General features: G+C 41.6%; 1 protein-coding gene across 2 annotated transcripts in view; it reads right to left on the bottom strand.

Moving 5' to 3' along the window:
* Positions 1–21,862, bottom strand: part of SLC39A12 (solute carrier family 39 member 12) — a 737,778-nt gene that overhangs the window by 319,743 nt on the left and 396,173 nt on the right. For both annotated transcript variants that reach the window (XM_044064628.1, XM_044064627.1), the window contains exon 8: positions 18,586–18,747. In XM_044064628.1, coding sequence (XP_043920563.1) covers positions 18,586–18,747 — 162 coding nt within the window. The remainder of the gene's footprint in view (positions 1–18,585; positions 18,748–21,862) is intronic.

The raw sequence follows: 21,862 nt of genomic DNA, 5'->3' as shown, positions 1-21,862 counted from the left end.
GAAATTTCCCCCCATCACCCCCAAAAGGGCCTGTGTCCATCACAGAAGGATGCAGAGCCCCAGACATCATGGACATGCAGGTAAGGACAGCCCTCTCCAAAGTCAAGAACACAGCATCAATGGGACTGGATGGTGTCCCAGGCTGCATCTTACACTAGGCACAAAAGGAACCACACCCTCACCTACATTCACTGGCCAGACTCAATCGTACCACAGGGTATGTACCCAAAGAATGGCATACACCAACAGTCATCCAGCCCCACAAAGGGGGTGCCACAACAGAACCTGGAAACCATTGCCCTATACGTCTACTCAGCCTGGTCTACAAAGCTATTGAGCAAAATGGCATGGAACCCATAAACAGTGACATTGGGGACCTCCAGACACTGGACTCTACACAACCCCGCCTTGTTAAAGGCAGACCCTGCCTCCTAAACATAGTTGACTTACTACAAACAGTTACCAAGGACATAGATGGAGGTGAAAGTAGTCCACACAGCCCACCTGGACCTCACTAAGGACTTTTTACACCATTCCCCACTCTGTCATCATGGACACGCTTACCAGCCTGAACATCAACAGCTATGTCACAGGATGTGTGGCCAAGTGGCTCACAGATCAAACACACATGTTCTGAGTTGCGGGTGTCATGTCCGACTCTAAGACAGCCACAAATGGCATCCCACAGGTCCTGGCCCTGGGACCCCACCTGTTCAGTAGACACTGCTCAGAGGTACAGGCAAGCATGGGAGGAGTATGGCTGAACAGGTTTGCAGATGACTGCTAACTGTGGTCCATAATCGACTCTATGGCTGACACACACATCCTCCAGAAGGGGCTTACAGGGACAGATACTCGGTGTCAAAACAATGCCCCAAGAAGAATGGCAAAGAATGTATAGTCATCCCCTTTGGCTAAAACGAAGTGCAAACAAATTACCACATAGGTGGTACTCCAGTATGCATGGAGAAAGTCATGAAGGCCCTGGGGACACAGTTAGATAGTACACGCTTCTTTGATGATCACATGGCCAAAGTGTTTAGACACTCCTTCTGTGTAGCCCACCCAATGTCACCTAATGTAACCCACTTTGTCTAGTCTGATGATGTCACCAACCTACAAATATACCTGTGGAAAACAGACCTTACAGTAATGTGTATAGCGCGTCGTGTAAATGTGTACTTCTGTAGTATCATAAACCAATTAGGTAGGTGTTTGAATCCTGCACTTGACAAGTGTGTATGTGTCTGTGTGTGATCTCCTTGGAGAGGAGCAACCTTTTTGGAGAGTACTCATACACCTTAAAAGTGGTATACTAATCTATGTCAGGTCTGATGATGTCACCATCCTTCAAACATACCTGTGGAAAAAAGAGCTCACAGTAATGTGTATAACACGTCATATACATGCGTCCTCCTGTAGTATCATAAACCAGTTAGGTAGGGGCTTGAATCTTACACTTGACAAGTGTGTGTGTCTGTTTGTGTGTGATCTCCTTAGAAAGGAGCAACCTTTTTGGAGAGTACTCATACGCCTTAAAAGTGGTATACTAATCTTTGTCAGGTCTGATGATGTCACCAATCTACAAATATACCTGTGGAAAAGAGAACTCACAGTAATGTATATAGTGCATCATGAAAATGCGTACTCCTGTAATATCATAAACCAGTTAAGTAAAGGTTGAATCCTGCACTTGACAAGTGTGTGTGTGTGTCTGCTTGTGTGTGATCTCCTTAGAGAGGAGCAACCTTTTTGGAGAGTACTCATACACCTTAAAAGTGGTATACTAATCTTTGTCAGGTCTGATGATGTTACCATCCTTCAAACATACCTGTGGAAAAAAGAATGCGCAGTAATGTGTATAGCATGCCATGTTAATGCATACTACTTTACTGCTATGAAATAGTTAGGTAGGGATTTGAATCCTGCACTCGGTGAATGTGTGTTCTCTATGCATGTGGTACTGTTGGTCAACGTGTAGTGGATTTTGCTTTTACTACTGTATGACATGTCAGTATGCATTGCACATGTGAGGTAGCTGTGTGGCAAATACATATACATACATGTTACCTCAGTTATTGCATGTGTGTGAACCCTGCTCTCTCCAAGGACACAACTGTCATCTTTGCCAGACTGTGTTGCTGCTTCCCAGACATTAGGTCACATCTGTATGCTTGTGACAAGGCCAGCCACTGCAGTGATCTCTGGCCTAGGTCATCTGTGTCACACACACTCATTACGGTTACTATTGAATTGTGTGAGTGAGGTTTTATGGCCAAGGTATATGTTAGACCGGTTCTAACGCAGCAAAGTCTGTCAATGATGGCTATTCATTATAGGTGTACAACAACCTTTGTGGATATGCATGCAAACCCCTTATTGCTTATATGATCTACTGAGGTATTTCAAAAAACCTTAGGAAATGTGATTATTAAAGGAGAGATGATGTAACACTTGGTTGCATGTACACATCAGTACCTGTTCATCATGTTGGTGGCTACTACCTATGTGGTACTGTGGGGATACTATGTTCTGTAAAGGTGGATGACTATGCTTAGTTTGGATAATAGCTTTACAGCATGGGTTTGACAACAGTTATCTGTCTGTATGGTACCCTTGTGGAGGATGTGTGTGTCATCTACAGAATGCATTATAGGCCACAGTATGCATTACCAGATGTGGATGGACATATCCCTACTGTGATTACTTTTACCTAAGAGAGATATATGCCAGACAGGAGTGGTCTCAGTAATGGGTGCAGGTGAATACCACTGGTTACTGGCATAGTATAGTATCTGAAGGATGCACATTTTGCTGTGTGTCCTACAGCTGTGTGTCAGTCGTGAAGGCATCATCTAACGATTGGTTATGGTCAGGCTGTTGAAGTTATGTATACCACCAGAATGCAGAACAATGACAGATAGTAACAGTATCACCCACAGCACAGTGTCAAACCATGTCATACACACATGTGTAGTCAGGTTCAGAAATGTGTGTAGTACAATGCATACTGGCCACCAATAGAAACTATGTAGTGTTACTGTGTGATACAGGGCATGTCACCCTGCCCATGTGTCCACTATGCACGTACATGCAGACAGTGCACCTCCACCATGTTCACAGATGTACACTTGCAAATCTGTGCTACACACATCCCACACATACTGTTCACTCTCTAACACATGCTGCCAATACTACACACATCAGCCAAGTGGCACGTGGGCGGACAATACACTATTTTAACTAACACTGGTGTATACAATACTACAATGACAATCATAGCTTTAATGCATCGTGTCTGCTCAGCTACACCTTCAAGCATATTATTACACTCTACTGCTGACAACTTGGTAACATTGCTGTACTGCTATAAAGTCATCCTGTGCATCAGCACCATGGTAGCCTGTTCCTGCATCGATGTTACAGATGACAGGAGGTGGCACAGGTTTCATCATATGCACAGAGTGTGTTGTTGGTTTGTCAGAGGCCTACAGTGAGCCATCCAATCGACATGTATGTGTGTGTGTGTGTGTGTGTGTGTGTGTGTGTGTGTGTGTGTGTGTGTGTGTGTGTGTGCGTGTGTGCGTGTGTGTGTGCGCGTGTGAAGGGCGAGAGTACTGCTATGGGCCAATGTTGATATAATGTGTGCAGGTATGTGTTAGCCCTAGGTGACTGGTTCCTGTGTGGTGTCTGCATGCACACCGTTCCACCATGTGGCTGCCATATACGGGTATTTGTGGGACAGCCACAGACTGTACCTGCTAGGCTTTACAGATCACCATCTCTGGCCATGGATTAGGTACCTGTGCCTGGCAGGGGTGCTACTGACACTATCAGGTACTAAAGACAAACTGGGTACGATAAACAGACTAAATCCAACAGAAGAAAGTCCAAGAATGTCACAGAAGACTAAAAACAAACAGTTTATTAAGAGTAAAGCGCTTTTCGTCGCTCAAAGTGTGAGCAACTTCTTCAGACAATTCAAATTAATTAAATCACTGTTTCTATATACTCTCACGTCACTGTAATTAATTGCTACTCAACAATTAAAGCAACAACACAATGTAATTCCTTTTCAAAAGCATATATAACAAATCAGAGCAGCCGAATTGTGTATTTGCTATCAAATTTACACGAGTATGTGTATAAAAGAAATAAAACAGTAAAAAATATATATAAAATATAAAAGTAATAAATATAACATATATATAATATACAGTTCAAGACTAGATGTTATTAGTTAAGTTTAAGTCGATGATACTTTAAAAGTGTATTTATGTGTATGTTATATTTTATATTTTAATTTTTTTATTATTTTTTTAAAAATTATGAAAATATAATCATTTCATCATGTTATTCACTTGAAGTTTACACTATATAATATTGAGTTAAAAACTCTACCAAATGATTAAATAATCCTAAGTTACCTGATTGAAATAATTATAGTTATAACTATACATATCTTATACAGAGTCCAGGTATAAATAAACCAAACAAACAATAAAAGCATATATATGGTAGATACATATGTTATGAACACTCTAAAGTATATAAATTTACATAAATATTATCATGATGATGAAAAGTAAATATGTTAACATGAGTTTAATTTGGTTTAATATTATTAATATATGTTGAAGTAAAGTTTATCTGTTTAAACTCCTTAGTTTAAGTAAACAGGCAATATTGCAGTGGTCATTTAAACCTGGATAAATAAAAGCATTTGTACGCCACTGCCAAATTAATTCACGCTCCTCTAAAAGTAGGTTGTATGGTCCACCTCTCAAGTTTGTTTGTATTTGGTCCAGAGCCATGAATTTAAAATTATGACCTGTATTGCTTGAAATATGTTTAAATAGGGCGTTTTCAACTTTTTTGTGTTGTATAGCATGTGTATGTTCATAGACTCTTTCTTTGAGCTGTCTTTCAGTCTTTCCTATATAGAAAGCTGGACATAGTGTACACTGTGCAACATACACTATGAGTTTAGAATGACAGCTCAGCTTGTGTCTAATTTCATCTATCAGGTACTAAGCCAGACTGGGTACTATCCCCAGAGGTAGATGGATGTACACTGGACCCAGGTCCCTGCTGGGACTGTCCAGAGCCACGTGCACATGGTCTTCTAGGACGGTCTATGGACAGCCCACCCCCAACATTGCTGGGGCTGGTACTGGCACTACGGGAGCGGCTGTGACTTGAGGGACATCCGTGGCAACTTCCAGCTGCTGATGTTGCTGGTATACATCCACGTCGATGTCTCACCCATCCTGCACTGTCCTGACACATGGACATGACATTGTGGAGGACATCTAATGTCTCAGCCCCACGGCTATCCATGACCTCAGTGTAATTATGGATGGCACTTGCTAGGTCACGGATACTGTCAGTTAAAGCGGTGTTATGTGCCCTCTGTGCCCTTAGTTCCTGTCTGGTGTACCATTCCATATGTGCCTGTGCCTCCATGACAGCCTGGAACATGCGTGACATTGTCAGACCTGTGGCATGTCTGCCAGTGGCATGATGAGCAGCAGTGCTCCATCAAGAACCCCTGGACATCTGCCTATGTGGTATCCTTCCAGACATCTGGGTATGGCTGCTGTGTTGGGATGCATGTGCCATGGATACCACACTGCCCTGGCCAATGCTGGCTGTAAGCTGTCCCTCAGCTAAGGACATTGGTGATGGATGTATTGGCAGTATGACTGTGTGCATGGATGGCATGGGCACTTGTGTACTGTCGATTGGCGGCCCAACGACAGACCCTGGCAAACATGCCTGTGCCTCAACACACCTGTCATCATCATCATCATCACTATTTTGTTCAGTTACATTGGTTTGTCCGCTGCATTGAACCAGCCCAAAGTCAGCACATGTAAGAGGAAGGCAGGAAACACACTTTATGACCTGTACATGATGTCTGCACACATGCACACATGCACACATGAACACATGCACACATGCACACATGCACACATGAACACATGCACACATGAACACATGAACACATGCACACATGAACACATGCACACATGTACACATGAACACATGAACACATGCACACATGAACACATGCACACATGCACACATGAACCCATGCATACACGAACACATATACACTCCTCACTACAACAGACACACACACACCACCAGCAATCCAGAACATACTCAATAGCGTGTGATGGGGTACAGTATCACAAGCCAAACATTGATATCAAACATGACAGCATGCAGGATGTGTGTTGCTCAACAGCATGTAGTGTGAATGTAGACAGCCCTTGCTAATAACAGTATACATGGCTTTGATGCATGTGTATTTTGTTCAATGATTGGCCTCACCCTGGAACGCAATGTGTACATGGACACAACATTGCTGTGCAAGTATTAACGTCTCTGCAATGTCCTGTGCACCATCACTCACAGGTATACAAACCATGGCTGGATGTGTATCAGTGTGTCACATAGATATCCATTTCTGATTAGAGCATCTGTGTATTTAGCAGACAATTGTGGACACAGGTTTAGCACATGCATGCTATGTATACACACAGGATGAGTGGTGCATGTATACCTGATGGAATACCATTGCCCAACATAGACATTGTACAGTGGTTATGGTGAGTGTAGGAAATATTGTGGACATGCTAGTGCCAAGCATGACATGGCATGCTACCACACAACTGCAACATTAAACCTCACACATACACAATGTGTGTCATGTGACCTATCCACTCAATAGTATTACAAGACATGTGTGTCACTTTGTACAAATGGTGATTGCTATGCAGATTGTGTATCGGTGCATATATTAGCACACACACAACATTGAGGTGCATAGCAATTAACGATATGTGTAGTACTGTGGCCACTGTCACTGGATGTGGTGTAGTACCATGTGACATCATCATGCAGTATCATGTGGTCACTCAAGGCTACTAATGTGTGCCAGACAGGCACATAGCATGCTGTACCTGAACTGCAGTACCATGGCTACATTCACCATTTCACGCACAGTTGTTACATGGGTTTGTAAGGTGCACATTAGGAGGCATTACCTAAGATGAATGTGTTATGTGTTGAAGAGTGTCGCACAGCTACATGAGAGGACTCTACCCCTCAGGTATGTTATGTGTGCTGTGTGGATGACATTTGGGATACTGAAGTGTGACCTTACAGTGTGTGTATGAATACTTCATGTGTAGCATGTTAACATGTACTGCGTATGACACAGTTGTGTGTGTTGTGTGCATGTGTATCGACTGTGCCTATCCAACGTCCACTACAGTGTTGCCACAATTGTGTGGGATGCTCTGTGTATTGCATGTGCTTGAGTCAGTTACTCACATTACTGAGATGTGCATAGTCTCACAGCAAACATGCACAGCATGCATTATGTGCTGGTGTGTGATGTGTACATGGCCTACACCTCACCTATGACATGCACATTTATTTAGCAATAATAAATGTAGAACACACTCACCAGCATGGGTCTGCTGCCTTGCTGTCACACCAGAGGGACCTACAAGGGTATGACACAGTTTGTCAGTGGCAACAACTGTGGCATTGCTACTGTGTGTTTGCAATCTTACAGTAGTACGACTGTTGATAGTCACAGGCCTGCATATTATATTCCAAAATATTTTTATTGCACAACACTAGGTCCCACATCTTGTAACTACACACTACACATCTCACATAAGCATGATCTACCAATAGAGGTAACAGTAGTGTACAGCTATTCCATGTTACCTGCACATGCCATGTCAACTTGCTGGGTGGCTCCGGTCTCCATGATGACGCATGTCAGTTGTTGTTGTTGCTGTTGTTGGCCAGGAGCCACCTGGCTCAGGAGCAGCTCCTCCACTCTGGTGAAGGGGGGATGAATGGCTACTCCACCACCTGTGGCAAGCTGTTGTCTATGAATATCAGACGCGTGCTGCCGGACATGTCTAATTAAATCACTGCAGTGATGACATACCTGCTCATATGTCCGGTTATGCATGTCTATGTCATTTACCCTACGGACAAGATCTTGCCACAGTGCAGTCTGCTCATGCTTGTCCTGGATGGTTCTTGAGAACAGCATGATGTAGTGCTGAACCATGGTGTCCGTTATCACTTCATCCTCTGCTGTTCTGTATGAGGGATTACAGTGGGGGGCCATTACCCTGGAAGACAAAGAAACAATATGTGTGAGCAAATCAGGTTGCACACTTAATATTCTAAAGTATGGATATCATTTAACTGCCATATATAGCAACCTATTGGCTGTCAAATGATACATACTTTCAATACCACATATCAGTGCTCAACCCACAATTGCCTGACAGTGCCTGGCACACTCCATATATCAAACCATGTTCTGCACAGCAACAAAGATAAACCAGTATGTAAGACTATACAACATTATATGGCACACTGTATGCGACACAATGCACCACCTAGCCACAGGGGGTATATATCATGCTAATGCATAATGTAACATGTAATCCATTGCAATGATTGTAGGGTCCAGTCACAGTATTACCAGCATACCACACTAGTCATTGATGGCAAACCCCTGCCTAACATATATGCTCATTCGTCAATATGGGTGGCATACTGCTGTACTACACTATACATGTTGCTAGATACACACCTATATCCTGTAACACACATATGACCAAGGCCATGGTACAGGTATACACACACACACACATCAGACATACATGCCAGACACAAAGGTATGGCAACACACATCACCTTTACCTGTGTACCATACAGTACTGTGTGTCAGTAGTTACAAGACCTTATGCCTAAGGTATGTCATCTGGAGGACTACGGGGAACAAACAATACAGTGGTTCCAGGACATTTGTACATACACCTTACTGTGCTGTTTATGGATACAGCTTCAGGTAGTACTACAGTTCATTCAGGGGTTGGATTCACCAGCAGTAACACTCAATAAGCATACATGTACTGCTGTAGCCTACATTGGGACACCCCAGTCGACACCAACACACTATGCCAGACTGTCTGGCATACTGCTTTTTGTGCCTAGCAATAGCATACACATCTTTTGCTGGGATCACAGCTAGGACACTACATACCATGACAGAAACAGTTTCCCACTTAGCTATCACACATATACAGAACAAGGACATATGCACCAACACATTCACCATCACACTCAGTCAACCTCACAAAGCAATTATTGCAACAGGTACATGTGGTTGTGTATCAGTTCGTAGGTAGGTTATAGGCTATTGGCCCTAGAACCTATAGATGTCTAGCCATACACTACCCTGGCCTTTGACACACGGGTGATTTCATTTCAAGTGGCCCTGTCAAGCAGAGCCACAGAGGTGATTCCCGGGGTGTATTTCCTATCTCACACACAATCAACAGGTTTATATATGACAAATGCTAATTAGGAGCTTCGTTTGTTACTGATAGGTGGTTTGTGCCAGGGTATGGGATGTCTCTGAGATAGGGATCTATCCGTCCAGCATATGCTGTTTATTGAGGTGACAGCTTTATGTCCCTAGAGCGTGTAGCTTGTAGGGATTGTGATCTGATTACGTGGAGCATGTCCAACAGCTCTGGGTTTCACATAGCTTTGCATGTTAAGCAGAGGTCACCTCTGGGTAGATGGTATGCAACACAGTCTAGCTGTAGTTTTGTGGGATGGTCTGTTTGAGGCTGGTATTACTCTTTGTGAGGTATGTCTGTGTTCTTTCCAGTTAGTGTTAGTGTCTTGCGAGGTACATACCACATGGGGCATTGTACTCTATAATGGGTTTTCTGTGAGTGGAGTACAGGGGAACACTGACCTATACTTCCCTGGATGACACACCTTTTGTGATTATGTGTGCCACGTAGACAGGTTACATGACTAGTGTGGCACTGTGACAATCAAAGGGGAGACTACTGTCCACATGTGTCCCATGGTCTATTATCACACCTTCAGTGTTAAGTAGACTACCACCTATGTGGTAGTTAATGGGTACTGAGTTTTTGCAAGGAGGGATGCCAATGCAGTGTCAACATTGAGCTTGAGTCCATGGCTTTATCACCAGGCATCCGTTGCAGTAAATTTGACCCTGTCTCTCTTTTTCTCTCTCTCTCTCTCTCTCTCTCTCACTCTCTCTCTCTATATATATGTGTATATATACACACATACATATGAACATCCATTGGTGTACATATTGATATACATATAGGCACATATATAGTCCACCATTCATGGTGAGAATATTGAGTATGGGAAGGTTGTGAGGTATACAGTTATGTCATAATATTGCACAGTGTTGTGCGGAACGCATTGAAGGTGTTCTCAGCCCATGTAGCTTTAGTAGGCCTCACTGGCTGCAACACTGCAAACCTGACGAATCATACCCACAGAGTTCAACCACCACATGTCATATACCAGCACTGTATGCTGTCTGGTTTGCCACACACCACAACCTATATAGGAATATGCACATAACCTTCAACAACATATATGTATCCACCTTTCACAAACAGTTGCAGTACGTCCCTTGCTCTATGCACATGTACAGATGCTAATATATCTGACACAGACAGATCTCTCCGTATGTGTGTGCCATACACACACAAGGACCACACTGTTGTTGGTCCATGTACCTCATGGCTGACCTGCTGTGCCTTGCTCCAACATGAACAGGTGTCACATGTGAGCACACAGTAATATTAGAAGGTGTATATATAGCTGCAAATGCTTAATTACCATACTAGCCTGGTATAGCTGTTGCCAATGCTAAGCTACACATTGATATGACTATCATGCATTTGTTACTCTGTCACATCCATGGTTATATAGCTATATGCGCTACCCTCCCAAACAGACATTGTCCACACTACTGTACAGAACACAGATAACATGGTTCAGATGTTTGACATTGAATGCTGAGCTACATATATCACAGTTATGTCCCACTGCACACAGCTACACACTGATGTATCCATGGCAGTAGTTATGCAGTGTATAGGTTCATAGGTTCATAGGTTGGTACTAGGCTATCGGTCCTAAGGCCTATGCAAGCCTAGCCATAACAATTCCCTGGAAATTTCTTCCCACAATATTTACTTCTCTAGGCCCCTGTCTAGCAGGGTGACTGACATGATCCCCAGGGTGAATTTCCTATCTCCCATCCAATCATCAAGGTTCCTTTTGAAGAGGGCCAATGAGGCGCTCTGCTTGACATATATGGGCAGTCTATTCCAGAGTTTGGGGAGTCTCTGGGTCAGGAACCTATCCCTCCAGCATGTTTTGTTCATTGTGATGATAAGGCTTAGATCCCTGTAGCGTGTGGCTCTGAGGGATTGGGATTTCTTTAAGTGGAGCATGTCCAACAGCTCAGGGTTTGACATGGCATTGTATGTTAAACAGAGATCGCCTCTGAGTAGACGATATGCCACAGAGTATAGCTGGAGTTTTTTTAGATGGTCAGCATATGGCATCTGCTTTAGACCTGTGATTCTTTTAGTGAGGTATTTCTGTGGCCTTTCCAGCTGTTGCAGATGTCTTGTGAGGTACATACCAAATGGGACATTATACTCTATAATGGGTCTAATGAGGGATAAGTACAGTGGGACAATTACCTCTTTTTTTCTGGATGAAAAGCCCTTAGTGATGAGGTGTGCCACATAGAAGGATTTCCTGACTGTTGTGGTGATGTGGTTATCGAAAGTGAGACTACTGTCCACTTGTGTCCATAAGTCTCTCATCACACTTTCAACGTTTAGTGTCCTGCCACCTATGCGGTAGTTCATGGGTACATGTTTTTTTCCAAAGGGGATAACTATACATTTCTTGGCATTAAGCTTGAGCCCATGGCTCTGGCACCAGGCATCTGTTTCTGTAAGGCCATTTTGTAGAATATCCACATCATTTGGGGATTCAATAATGGCTCCCAGTTTGCAGTCATCTGCAAACTTTGTTAGCCAGAGTCCCTTAGTGTTGGCTTGTACTTCAGAGAAGTAGATGCCAAACAACAGTGGTCCCAGGACTGAACCCTGAGGTACTCCACTTGTCACTTGTCTGGAGCTGGATTCGGAGTCTGTTACTTTTACAGTCTGGGTTCTGTCAGTAAGCCAGTTGGCTGTTGACTGTGCATAGATACGTACTGCTGCCACATGTTGATGTTTCAAAGTATGTAGAGTGGTCTTCAAATACATCTACTACATGCCAGTAAATACATACCTGTTACATACCTTTCCTTTGTATGCATTCGTATTTTTCACTTAGCTGTCTCTTTGGCTGAATGTAATAAATGTGTTTTATGTTTTATTTTATTTTTTTTATTAGTTTATATTTTCTTTCCACTAGTGTGGGTGGGGGTGTGAGTCTCTCTCTCACTCTCTCTGTCTCTGTGTGTGTCTTCCTCTCCCTCACTGTCTGCAATGGGATGATTGCATGTGTGGCCAGCAGGTACAACCTGCTTTTATAGGTATCTGCACATGTGCATGTGATGGCCTCTGCACCAATTGGTGGCCACCATTTGGTAATTGCATGTAGCCTGCTGTGTGGTAATTGCAGTACTCACTGTCATAGCAACCCAATGCTATAATTTGCTATGTCAAGTAGGCATAGCCCTTTCAGCTTTCCAGAGTGGGGCTCATGCTTTTTGTGTGTGGAGACCATTGTGTAAGTCAGAAGGTTGGTATAGTTCTTATATCTGAAGCTAGGGGTATAGCCAGTGATATAATTGTTGTACTCAGACCTGAATGTTGCCACTTCCACTACACAGTTGTCAGTGTAGAATTGTACTCACCCCTACATATGCTAACACAAGATACATGGGAGTATGTAGTTTATTTTCTACTTATACAATTTACTGCCATACAAAAGTAGTTATTGAGATGTATTCATTTGGCACATGAACTATTTGTGAACTGCTATACTGTGAATATTTATTCACTCACTTTTGAACAGTTTGTGCTTTTTTACTGTTGACATTGGCAGAGGCTGCTCAAGAAAACTGTATACATTTCTGTACTGAGCATGCCTACGTACATCCTTGGTAGACCCTGAACACACAGGTTTATTGGACATTTGGGTAGGGGTGCAGTAGGACAGAGAGCATTTATGTCTTAATGTGTGAACTTTATCTTGCTGGACTTAAAGGGTTGCTGTGTACCTGTTAGTTTACCAAGGCAAGTAGTCTGTCTGCGTAGCTCCCGACTGTGGACCTATCCAGATGGTAGCCCGAGGTTAGCTTGTTATTCTTTGTGCACCACACTGGTCTTTTCAGCACTGGAACAATGGCATTGTCATAGTTGGTTGCTACCAGTACATGGCTACATCCCTTGATATTTCAGTGTTGCACTCCTACATAAGGGTATGCTTCTGGAACTCCTTCCAAAGCTATTTGCACAGTGTGTAACAGCAGAATAGCTGATATGCCTGTGTGTTTCTGCCTCTGCCAGACCTCTCAAACACTCAGGTACATATCTGAACAGACTCAGGGTAAAGTAGGTCGAAGTGAAGTACACCTTTACAATATTAGTAACATTAGGTTGAGACTTTGAGAGAACCAGAGCATATGGATTAATACACATTTCCTGAAGTACAAGTGGTGTCTAACTCTTACTTTTTGTCACAGTTGGGAAGTATAGCTTCTACCCTAGTCAGATATGATAGTGTTTGTCCTGCTATAATACTGTGTGGGGGTTGTGAAGTGCTGCTGTAACATTATTTCCTGCTAGAATGGCTGCTTCTCTTTTCACTGTCATGTAATGCAATTCCACAAGAACTGCTGGTAAAGATCCACAGAACAGGATTTGTGCTATGGCATTCCTATTTGGCCTTTACATTCACTCATTCTGATGCATGATATATTGGTTTCAGCATCAATTTGTTGTATGTTTACCATGGCTCAGTGGTACTTCATGCAGTCTAGTGCGTACAAGGTCCAGGATTCGAGACTGACAGAGGTATTTTATTTTGCTGCTGAGCAGAACAAGGGCCCTGACATACAGAGTGACTAAGGCACTTTTAAGCAGTTGTAAGTGGGTTTGCGCAGTTTTGCACGATGCTTAGCTAAGCGCACACAAGCTTAGCTAAGCGCACACTCGCGCAAACATGCTAACTACTGCTTAAAGGTGCTTACTCCCGCTAACCCCCGCGCTCATTTCTTTGAAAGAAAAGAAAATGGGAAGATAGGAAAGTGTTGAAAAAAGGGGCACAAAGAGGGAAAGACAGTAGAGAAAACAGCTCTGGATGTGCAAGACGGGTGTAGGGAAGGTCCATAGCTGCCCATTTTTTTAACAGCAACAGCTGTGCATATACTAGTAATTTGAATGGAATTTTAAAACCTTCCTCCCCTGAGAGAGGGGTGAGGACAACAAAGTATGTTGTACTGCCAATTAAATTTATGTTTGTGTCCAGCGGACATGTGTGCAAATTGGGCAGATATGTATGGGGCGTAATTTTTTTTGGGTGCAGATTGCCCATTTTTTTTTCTGGTGAGAGTGGAATGTGGGGTAGGGGAAGTAGGTATATTTTGGGAGGTAGGTTGGGGAGGTAAACAGACAAGACAAACAAGATGCATACAGGGGTGGAGTATGACACATGGGGTGGGTGAACACCATTGACGGGGAAGGGTGTTTGGAAATCGCAAGCCCATGAGCCCACAGATGGCAACAGTGGAACTGAGATCCCCACCCATGGGCAGTCACCACTGCACCTTCACAGTCTGGGGGGTGGCTGTGCTGGGGCTGCGTAGGTGAGGCAGGCTCACCTGTGAGTCGTGCCACTCTTGCCTCGAGCTGGCATAGAGGATCAGCCACTGAATGCTGGATCTCCCTACGCACCACAGCCTGGACCATTCAGAGGCTGATAGGTGGCCCTCCTCCACCCACACTTGCACGGGGGGATGAGCCCCATCCCCTGCAGCGCTTCCACCCGAAGGTGGCACAGGAACAACGGAGGAGGGGGTTCCGGGCTGGGCACAGGAACTGCTGGTGCCAGGTGCCATTGCCAGCTGAGGTGGGACAGTTGTGTCCACTGGGATTGGCCTTCCCATACGTTCTATGTTTAGGAGAATTTAATGACAATATGGGTTAGTAATAGCCAACAGCATTCCAGTTTAGTTGTAACAGCATACAGTAGTATTCCCATTAACCCAACACACCAGAGTTCAAACAGTTGAGCAGCAAGCATTTCAACAGCATGCAGGATTGATTGGTGGCAACAGGCCACCAAGATTGTGGTATGTGAACAGGGCACATGCATTGAAGTAAATGCAGATATTTATTTAACAATAGGACATGTGTCCCAGCAAATGTTATGAGATTAAACATACCCATTGTGGTGTGGAATTGCATTGTTTATGCACATACAGTGGGGTATAAAAAGATACCTCCATTAACAACTTATCTATACTTATAGTTTACACTACATTCCTATTGACTGCAGTTAAATATCCACTACATGTATTATTAAACTAGGCAATGTCCGTTAAATTGTGAAATGGATTTTGCTAGTTCTTGATATACCTGACCTGTATCTGACATACAAACTGTCCTGGATGCAAATGTTACTGCTACATATTTATATTTTTCATTTATATTTATGTATCTACATTTCTGGATGTGTTCAGGTGACATTACCAGGTATATGTTAACAGCCCCCTACATTTCTAGCAGCATACTGACATTTCTGGGGAACACATTAACAAGCTACTCATGTGCCAGATTAACCTGTACATGCCGGCCATTAACTGACAGTTGAGGATATGCTTAACAGCTACTGGCCCTCCCTTCATCCACTTTAAATGGGCCTACCCATTTGTGGGTTGACTGCACTTAATACAACAGTACTATTTCTATTATGCAAGGGTACAATAACATATCGCAGAAAGTGACACGGACACACTCCAGGAATTATACCTTTATTAATTACATTACACACTTTTCTAGTGGCTCTCTCAATTATTTGATATATCAGTGCATGCAGAGGTCTTTTATTCAATACTTTTTATACCTTTATTAATGGGTTACAACACCTTTCCAAGCTGTCTCACTTATTTTATATAACAGTACATGCAGCAAAGTTATTCCACACTTTTTATACCTTTAATAATGGGTTACAACCACACCTCTCAACCTCTTAGAGCAAGAAATCTGGACAAAGCCAAAAATAAAAGGGGGACAAAGGCCCAATAATAGGGACGATTTTTAAATATTGCTCTTACATACTTAGAAAGTTGATAGAATAATAGGTTTTGCATTAGCATACATTTTCTGAAGGGTATGAAATCTGAAACTCAAATATCTGTCATTATTTTCTAACTTCAATCTTTAATGATTTGCCACTAATTTGCTAGAAAACCATAAGTTTATGAAAAATGAACCAAAACTATGAGGCAAAAATCTGGACATTCTGTAAAAATCTGTATAGTTGAGAGGTATGGTTACAACACTCTTTTTCAGGCTCTCTCACTTCTTTTATATGACCACACATGCAGAATATTTACTAACCTGCCTGGTGGCGCAGCCTTATCAGCCTATCTGCATAGGCTTGCTGATTCGCAGCATGGACACCTGCAGCTATGAAGTAAATGAAGGGATATTGAGACATATCTATCCATAATATAGACTACAATAGCAATTCTTACATACTTCATTCCATGGCTACAAACTCAATAGTGGGGCATTTGGCATTCCACGGTCCTCCTGTATCCAGTGGTTTAGTTGGTCTTCCTTGTGTATCTTCATGTCTGCATGCTGGTGTCTGACCTGCTCACCAGTCCGAGGGATGCCTGTGGCACTGGTGAGATCATGTGATAAACAGTTCCAGGCTTCTGCTTTGTACTCCATGCCCTGGAACTGGCCCTAAAGGAGTCTTGCATCATGATGATGGATGAGGAGCCAAACCATGTATTTTGACTCCTCAATGCCCCACCGTTGCGCTTGAAAATGAGAGCCCTCTCCAGCACCTGTCATACTGTCTGCAGATGGTAGCTACAACCAGTTATGGCAATTATTCTCACCTATGGAGCTTAAATATGCCTCATTTCCTGCACTTATTTGTGATTGGCCTGTTTTGAAATATCTCAGCTAAGAGCAAACCTGCTTAGCAATGGGTAAACTTCCATTGATATATATGAGTGTGTTGGAAATGCATCCATATTTAAAGCTGTCATGGCTTAGTGGTTTAGTACTGTGATTATGGTGCACAGTATCCCAGGTTTGAGGCCTGTCATTGCTTTTTATTTTACTACTGGCCAGACCGGATAGGGGGTGTGGCTGTGTTTAGCCAACTTTGTTCAGCTTTGCCCAACGTTGCTCGACGTTGCTCTAAGCTACCCGACATTGCCCAATGTTGTGCTAGTTGGCGCGGTGCACAGCTCTGCGCAAACATGTTTTGTTTGCACTAGGTGGCGCAATGCGCAGCTCTGCGCAAACATGTTTTGTTTGCGCTAGTTGCTGCGATGTGCAGCTCCGCACAAAACTATTGTGCTAGTTAAAGCACTGCTAAGCTATGAGCAATTATACTTCACTGTGCTTAATACTAGAGGACTTTGCTTAGCAGTGCTTCACATTGCTTAAGATACATTACTTATGCATTTATCAGTATGCATGACCATTCCACCTTCTTATATATATATAAAATATTGTTCACTAACGCATAGGCCATTTCAATGCATTTTACTGGGATTTAAAAGGTAAATGTCAGGAATTATTTTTATGCACACATTTCCTACAGAAAATAGGTAGTGGGGTGGTGGGACTCGAACCCGGAATGCATACTCTTTGTGCTAGGGCTCTACCACTACGCTATCACTATTTCCCTTAATTTGCATATAAATAGTTTATTATCCTCTTCGATGTCTACACTGCTAACTGTAGCTAAACAATGGGCAAACCCACACATACATGTGCAAATACGGGCAGCTATATCGGGAATAATAAAAAAAAAGAAACCTTTACATTTTACACTTGTACATGGATTTAGAATGTGGGGGAGTGTAGTGTTGTGTATGTGGACATTTGAGCATACTTGCTCATTTCTGTTGACATTTTCAGTTTAGGCACTTGCAGGGGCGTGAATATTTGGACTGCTCGGCAGTCTGACACACCCCCTGCACTCGTGCACAGTCCGTGTAAGCCTTAGAGTTGAGGCAGAACACCCTCATGAATATGCATGACGTGCTGACATCATACCCTTACACTGTAGTGTCAGTGTAAGACTTAGTTAGTCTTACACAGGGGATTAGTGAATCCCGGCCATGCATTTGAATAAATATTTCAAATATTTTGAAGCAATAATGTTTTTATAAATGTTTACTGCACACTACTATACAGTAGTCTGGTCATGGTATATCTCCTAAACTCCACCATGGACAAAACAATGAGGCAAAGAAACATAAAATTCAGTGCCTTAAAGATTTACTGAAAAGATAAAAAGAATGTTTATCCAGTGATAATCATTGCAAAAATTGTGTAGAAAATTACAACTGTAAGTCTGACTGCAGGTCACATGCCACGATTTTTCACAATCCAGAAATCTGCATACGATTATTTAAAATATTTTTCACCAAAAGACATTTAAGAAAACATACTGACAAACTCATACCTGGCTCTTTGATACCACTAGAATGGTGAAAAGTTTTTCTATGAGAAAAAAGACATAGATGCCACCAATCAAGCCAGTCAGCTTCCACATGTATTCTGTGTCAGTCTCAGAATGATTGTCTTCATGTGAGTCATGAGTGCCGTGGCCATGGATGCCGAGTATCTGAAAAAGAATAACATATTCAAATGGCTGCAGATATGAAAAGGAAATTAATGTACTGAGTAATTGTTTCATTTCCCACCCTGTTGTCTCATGTGTTCCACCAGCTGCTACCCTACAACACACCTAGTACAAGTATTCTTAACCAACAAAATGGCATGTTAGGTCAGGCCTTACCTAGTAAGGAAATCTATGACCAAGACACTAGAATACCAGGTTTGGCTAGTGTTAGAGGCACCAGTGGATGAGGTGGAGAAGAAAAGAACTGAGCAGCTGTTGTTACATATTGTTTTACCAGATGGGTAAGGAATTTGAGGGTCATATGAGATTCTCTGTATCTCATGAAATTTAACCACTGAAACTGACAACAGCTGAGACTTTTTTCTAGAATGTTCTTAAAAGTCTGCAGCAAGGAATTTTGCAGAAACACTTAATGCACTAATTGCCCCATTGATGTCAGCGAATAAAAAAATTCACATTAATGAAAGCATGATGGCTCTTGGCTACTGCCTCCAACTCTTTCCTCCCAGTCAGAGAAAGAAACAAATGGGTGAGGAAACAGAGGTAGTGTGCAGGAATCTGGGGCCCCTGTACTATCTTGGACAAGGACCAAAACAAAGTGACAGCATTAGGATGACCAGGTCAAAGTCAATGAATGTAAACCAAACGATATCTTAATTCAGGAATAAGCAGCCATCTGAATTGAGGACTACATTCTGCCTCCTGGCAGACACAGTTTAGAGTCCTGGTACTTGTATGCATAATCATCTTTTCATCAGCCATAATGACATACTCCAAGATCCAAGATGAGCTCCTGTCCTGAGGTAATAAGACTTATTAAACAAATGAAATGTTGGAGATCTATCTCAGCAACTAAGAATGAGTTCCTCAGGGTAACATTTCAAGAAATGAAGCATCAGATATAGTGCTATGGGTGTCAGATGATTTTCTATCTATACATCTGCATCTATAAAGTGCTATACTTGCTTATTTTGGTTAACTAGTATGTAGTTAGTGTAATTGTGTCCGTCTTTCTTGTATGTTACTTGAATTTTAACTGTATATTACTAAAGTCGTCTTCTTGACTTCATTTTGGATTTTTTTCCCTGTAATCTCATCAATAAAGATTTGCTTGCCATACTGCATTTTACATACTGCAATTTCTATAAACCTTTTGAAAGGACATTTCAGGTAATCTAGCCTAAGAAAAAGAAACCTTGGTACTCAGCGGGTTACTGAGCAATTAAGATATCCTTAACTCACAGTTAAATAACTTTTTGTAATTTTTAACACAACTCTTCTCAGATTTGTTTAAACATATACTACTCTTGAAGGATAAAAATAAAGAAACCAGAAGAATATTCATCATACTAACCACAATATACATAACATGTCTTTCAACTTTCCATGTATAGATGTGCATGACTTTTTGATGCATTCAATGACTATTTATTTTATGCTTCTTTACCCTTACCATTCAATTTGCTTCAGGGAAATTAGTTTATACAGATATATCTCATGGTTTTATTATGAAACCCATTATCAAAAAAGAAAAAAAATGTCTAGCAGATTGACTAGATTTAATGTTTATTATGGAACATTAGGATGTCAAAGTTTTCTCAAGTGGAAAATTGAAGTTTTATTTGAAAAAAGACTTCCTGTCAGGTTTGATTTGGTACTCTGAAGAAGTCTGTTTATTTTGGACAAAAGCGCTCAGTATTTTAATAAATTCCTTTTGGAGGTTTGATTTGGTCCCTTGTGGACCAGCAATTAAGACTTTTATTTAAATTATCTGTTCATGGTACATTTAAGAACTAGTAAATATTGTTTATGTGCAATGGGCTTTCTTTAATCAGGCATCTTTCTCTTTAATAATCTGCATCAGACTGTATCATATTAATTCATATTCAACTGCAAAAAGCAGAACAATAATTTATTCTGACAGGCTTGAATACTGCAGAATACTACACTGTTAATTACATGTAGTTCTGTCCTTCCACTTATAAATTTACAGTGTATTTTAACAATTCAGAATATATTTTCTAATATGGGAACAACAATTTCTTTTTATTATGTGCTTGTTGAAAACATACCTTTTCTTATAACAAAAATGTAACTAAGGATTAGGGCGAAACACAGCTCTAAAAGATAATAAAATAAAATGTCACTTGTAAATCTCATCAACCTCCAGTCAGCACAGCTAGTCCAAAAAAGAGTTTTACGTCCAACTTAAAAATCCATTTCTTTTATTACAGCAGGTACCAGAGTTAGCGCTTTCACCTTGCGGTTTCATCAGACTCACTACAAAGTACAAAATCAATGAGTCTTAAATACTAAAAAAGCGGGAAAACACAATCAATTAAGCTTGTTAATAACAAATTCATTCCTTAGCAACCAACTCAATCAATAAAATCTACTACATACATATTTGCATAGACACTTACATAGCACAATAAGTTAAAAACATGCTAAAACCAAACTACATATTCATACAATTCTAACTAATATCATAAAAACTTTAAGTACAAATTTTATTGGGCTTTCAATCTCTGCATCCTTAAAAAAGGTCTCAGAGAGACCTTCGCATTTAACCCAGGGACTGTATCTGACCTCAGCTTCAAGATCCAAGCATTCTCTCTACTCTCAGTAATGGCCCAAATATCACCACCTCTACTGGTGACATTAATCTTCTCTACAATCCTAAAGCTAAATGTATGTGTGCAATCGGTGTCCATAACATGCTTGGCTAATGCATTAGTACAATTTTTAATCCTAATATTGTACTGGTGTTCCCGTACATGATCTCTCAAACATCTATTCGTCTTACCAATGTAAAACGACGAGCAAACAAGGCAGACAGCTAAATAGACAAGGTCCCTGGACATGCAGTCACCTCTAACCTTGAAAGTATATGGGATATGTGTACTGGGATGTATAAACACTGAATCCTCACAAATAAAATCACAAAAATTGCATTTACCACACTTCATGGTACCATACGAAAGTATGGTCTCAGGACTGTTGGTCACCCTATCACATAGTAGCCTTTTGATGTTTCTCTTGTTCTTATACCTAAAACGGGGACTATCACCAACTATATCTCTGATGTGTGGGTCCA

The sequence above is a fragment of the Protopterus annectens genome, chromosome 3.part0 (genome assembly GCF_019279795.1).
Source record: "Protopterus annectens isolate FY-2018-M chromosome 3.part0, PAN1.0, whole genome shotgun sequence".
Lineage (NCBI taxonomy): Eukaryota > Metazoa > Chordata > Ceratodontiformes > Protopteridae > Protopterus > Protopterus annectens.
The sequence above is the reverse complement of the archived record's forward strand: the minus strand, read 5'-3'. Positions and strand labels throughout refer to the sequence as shown.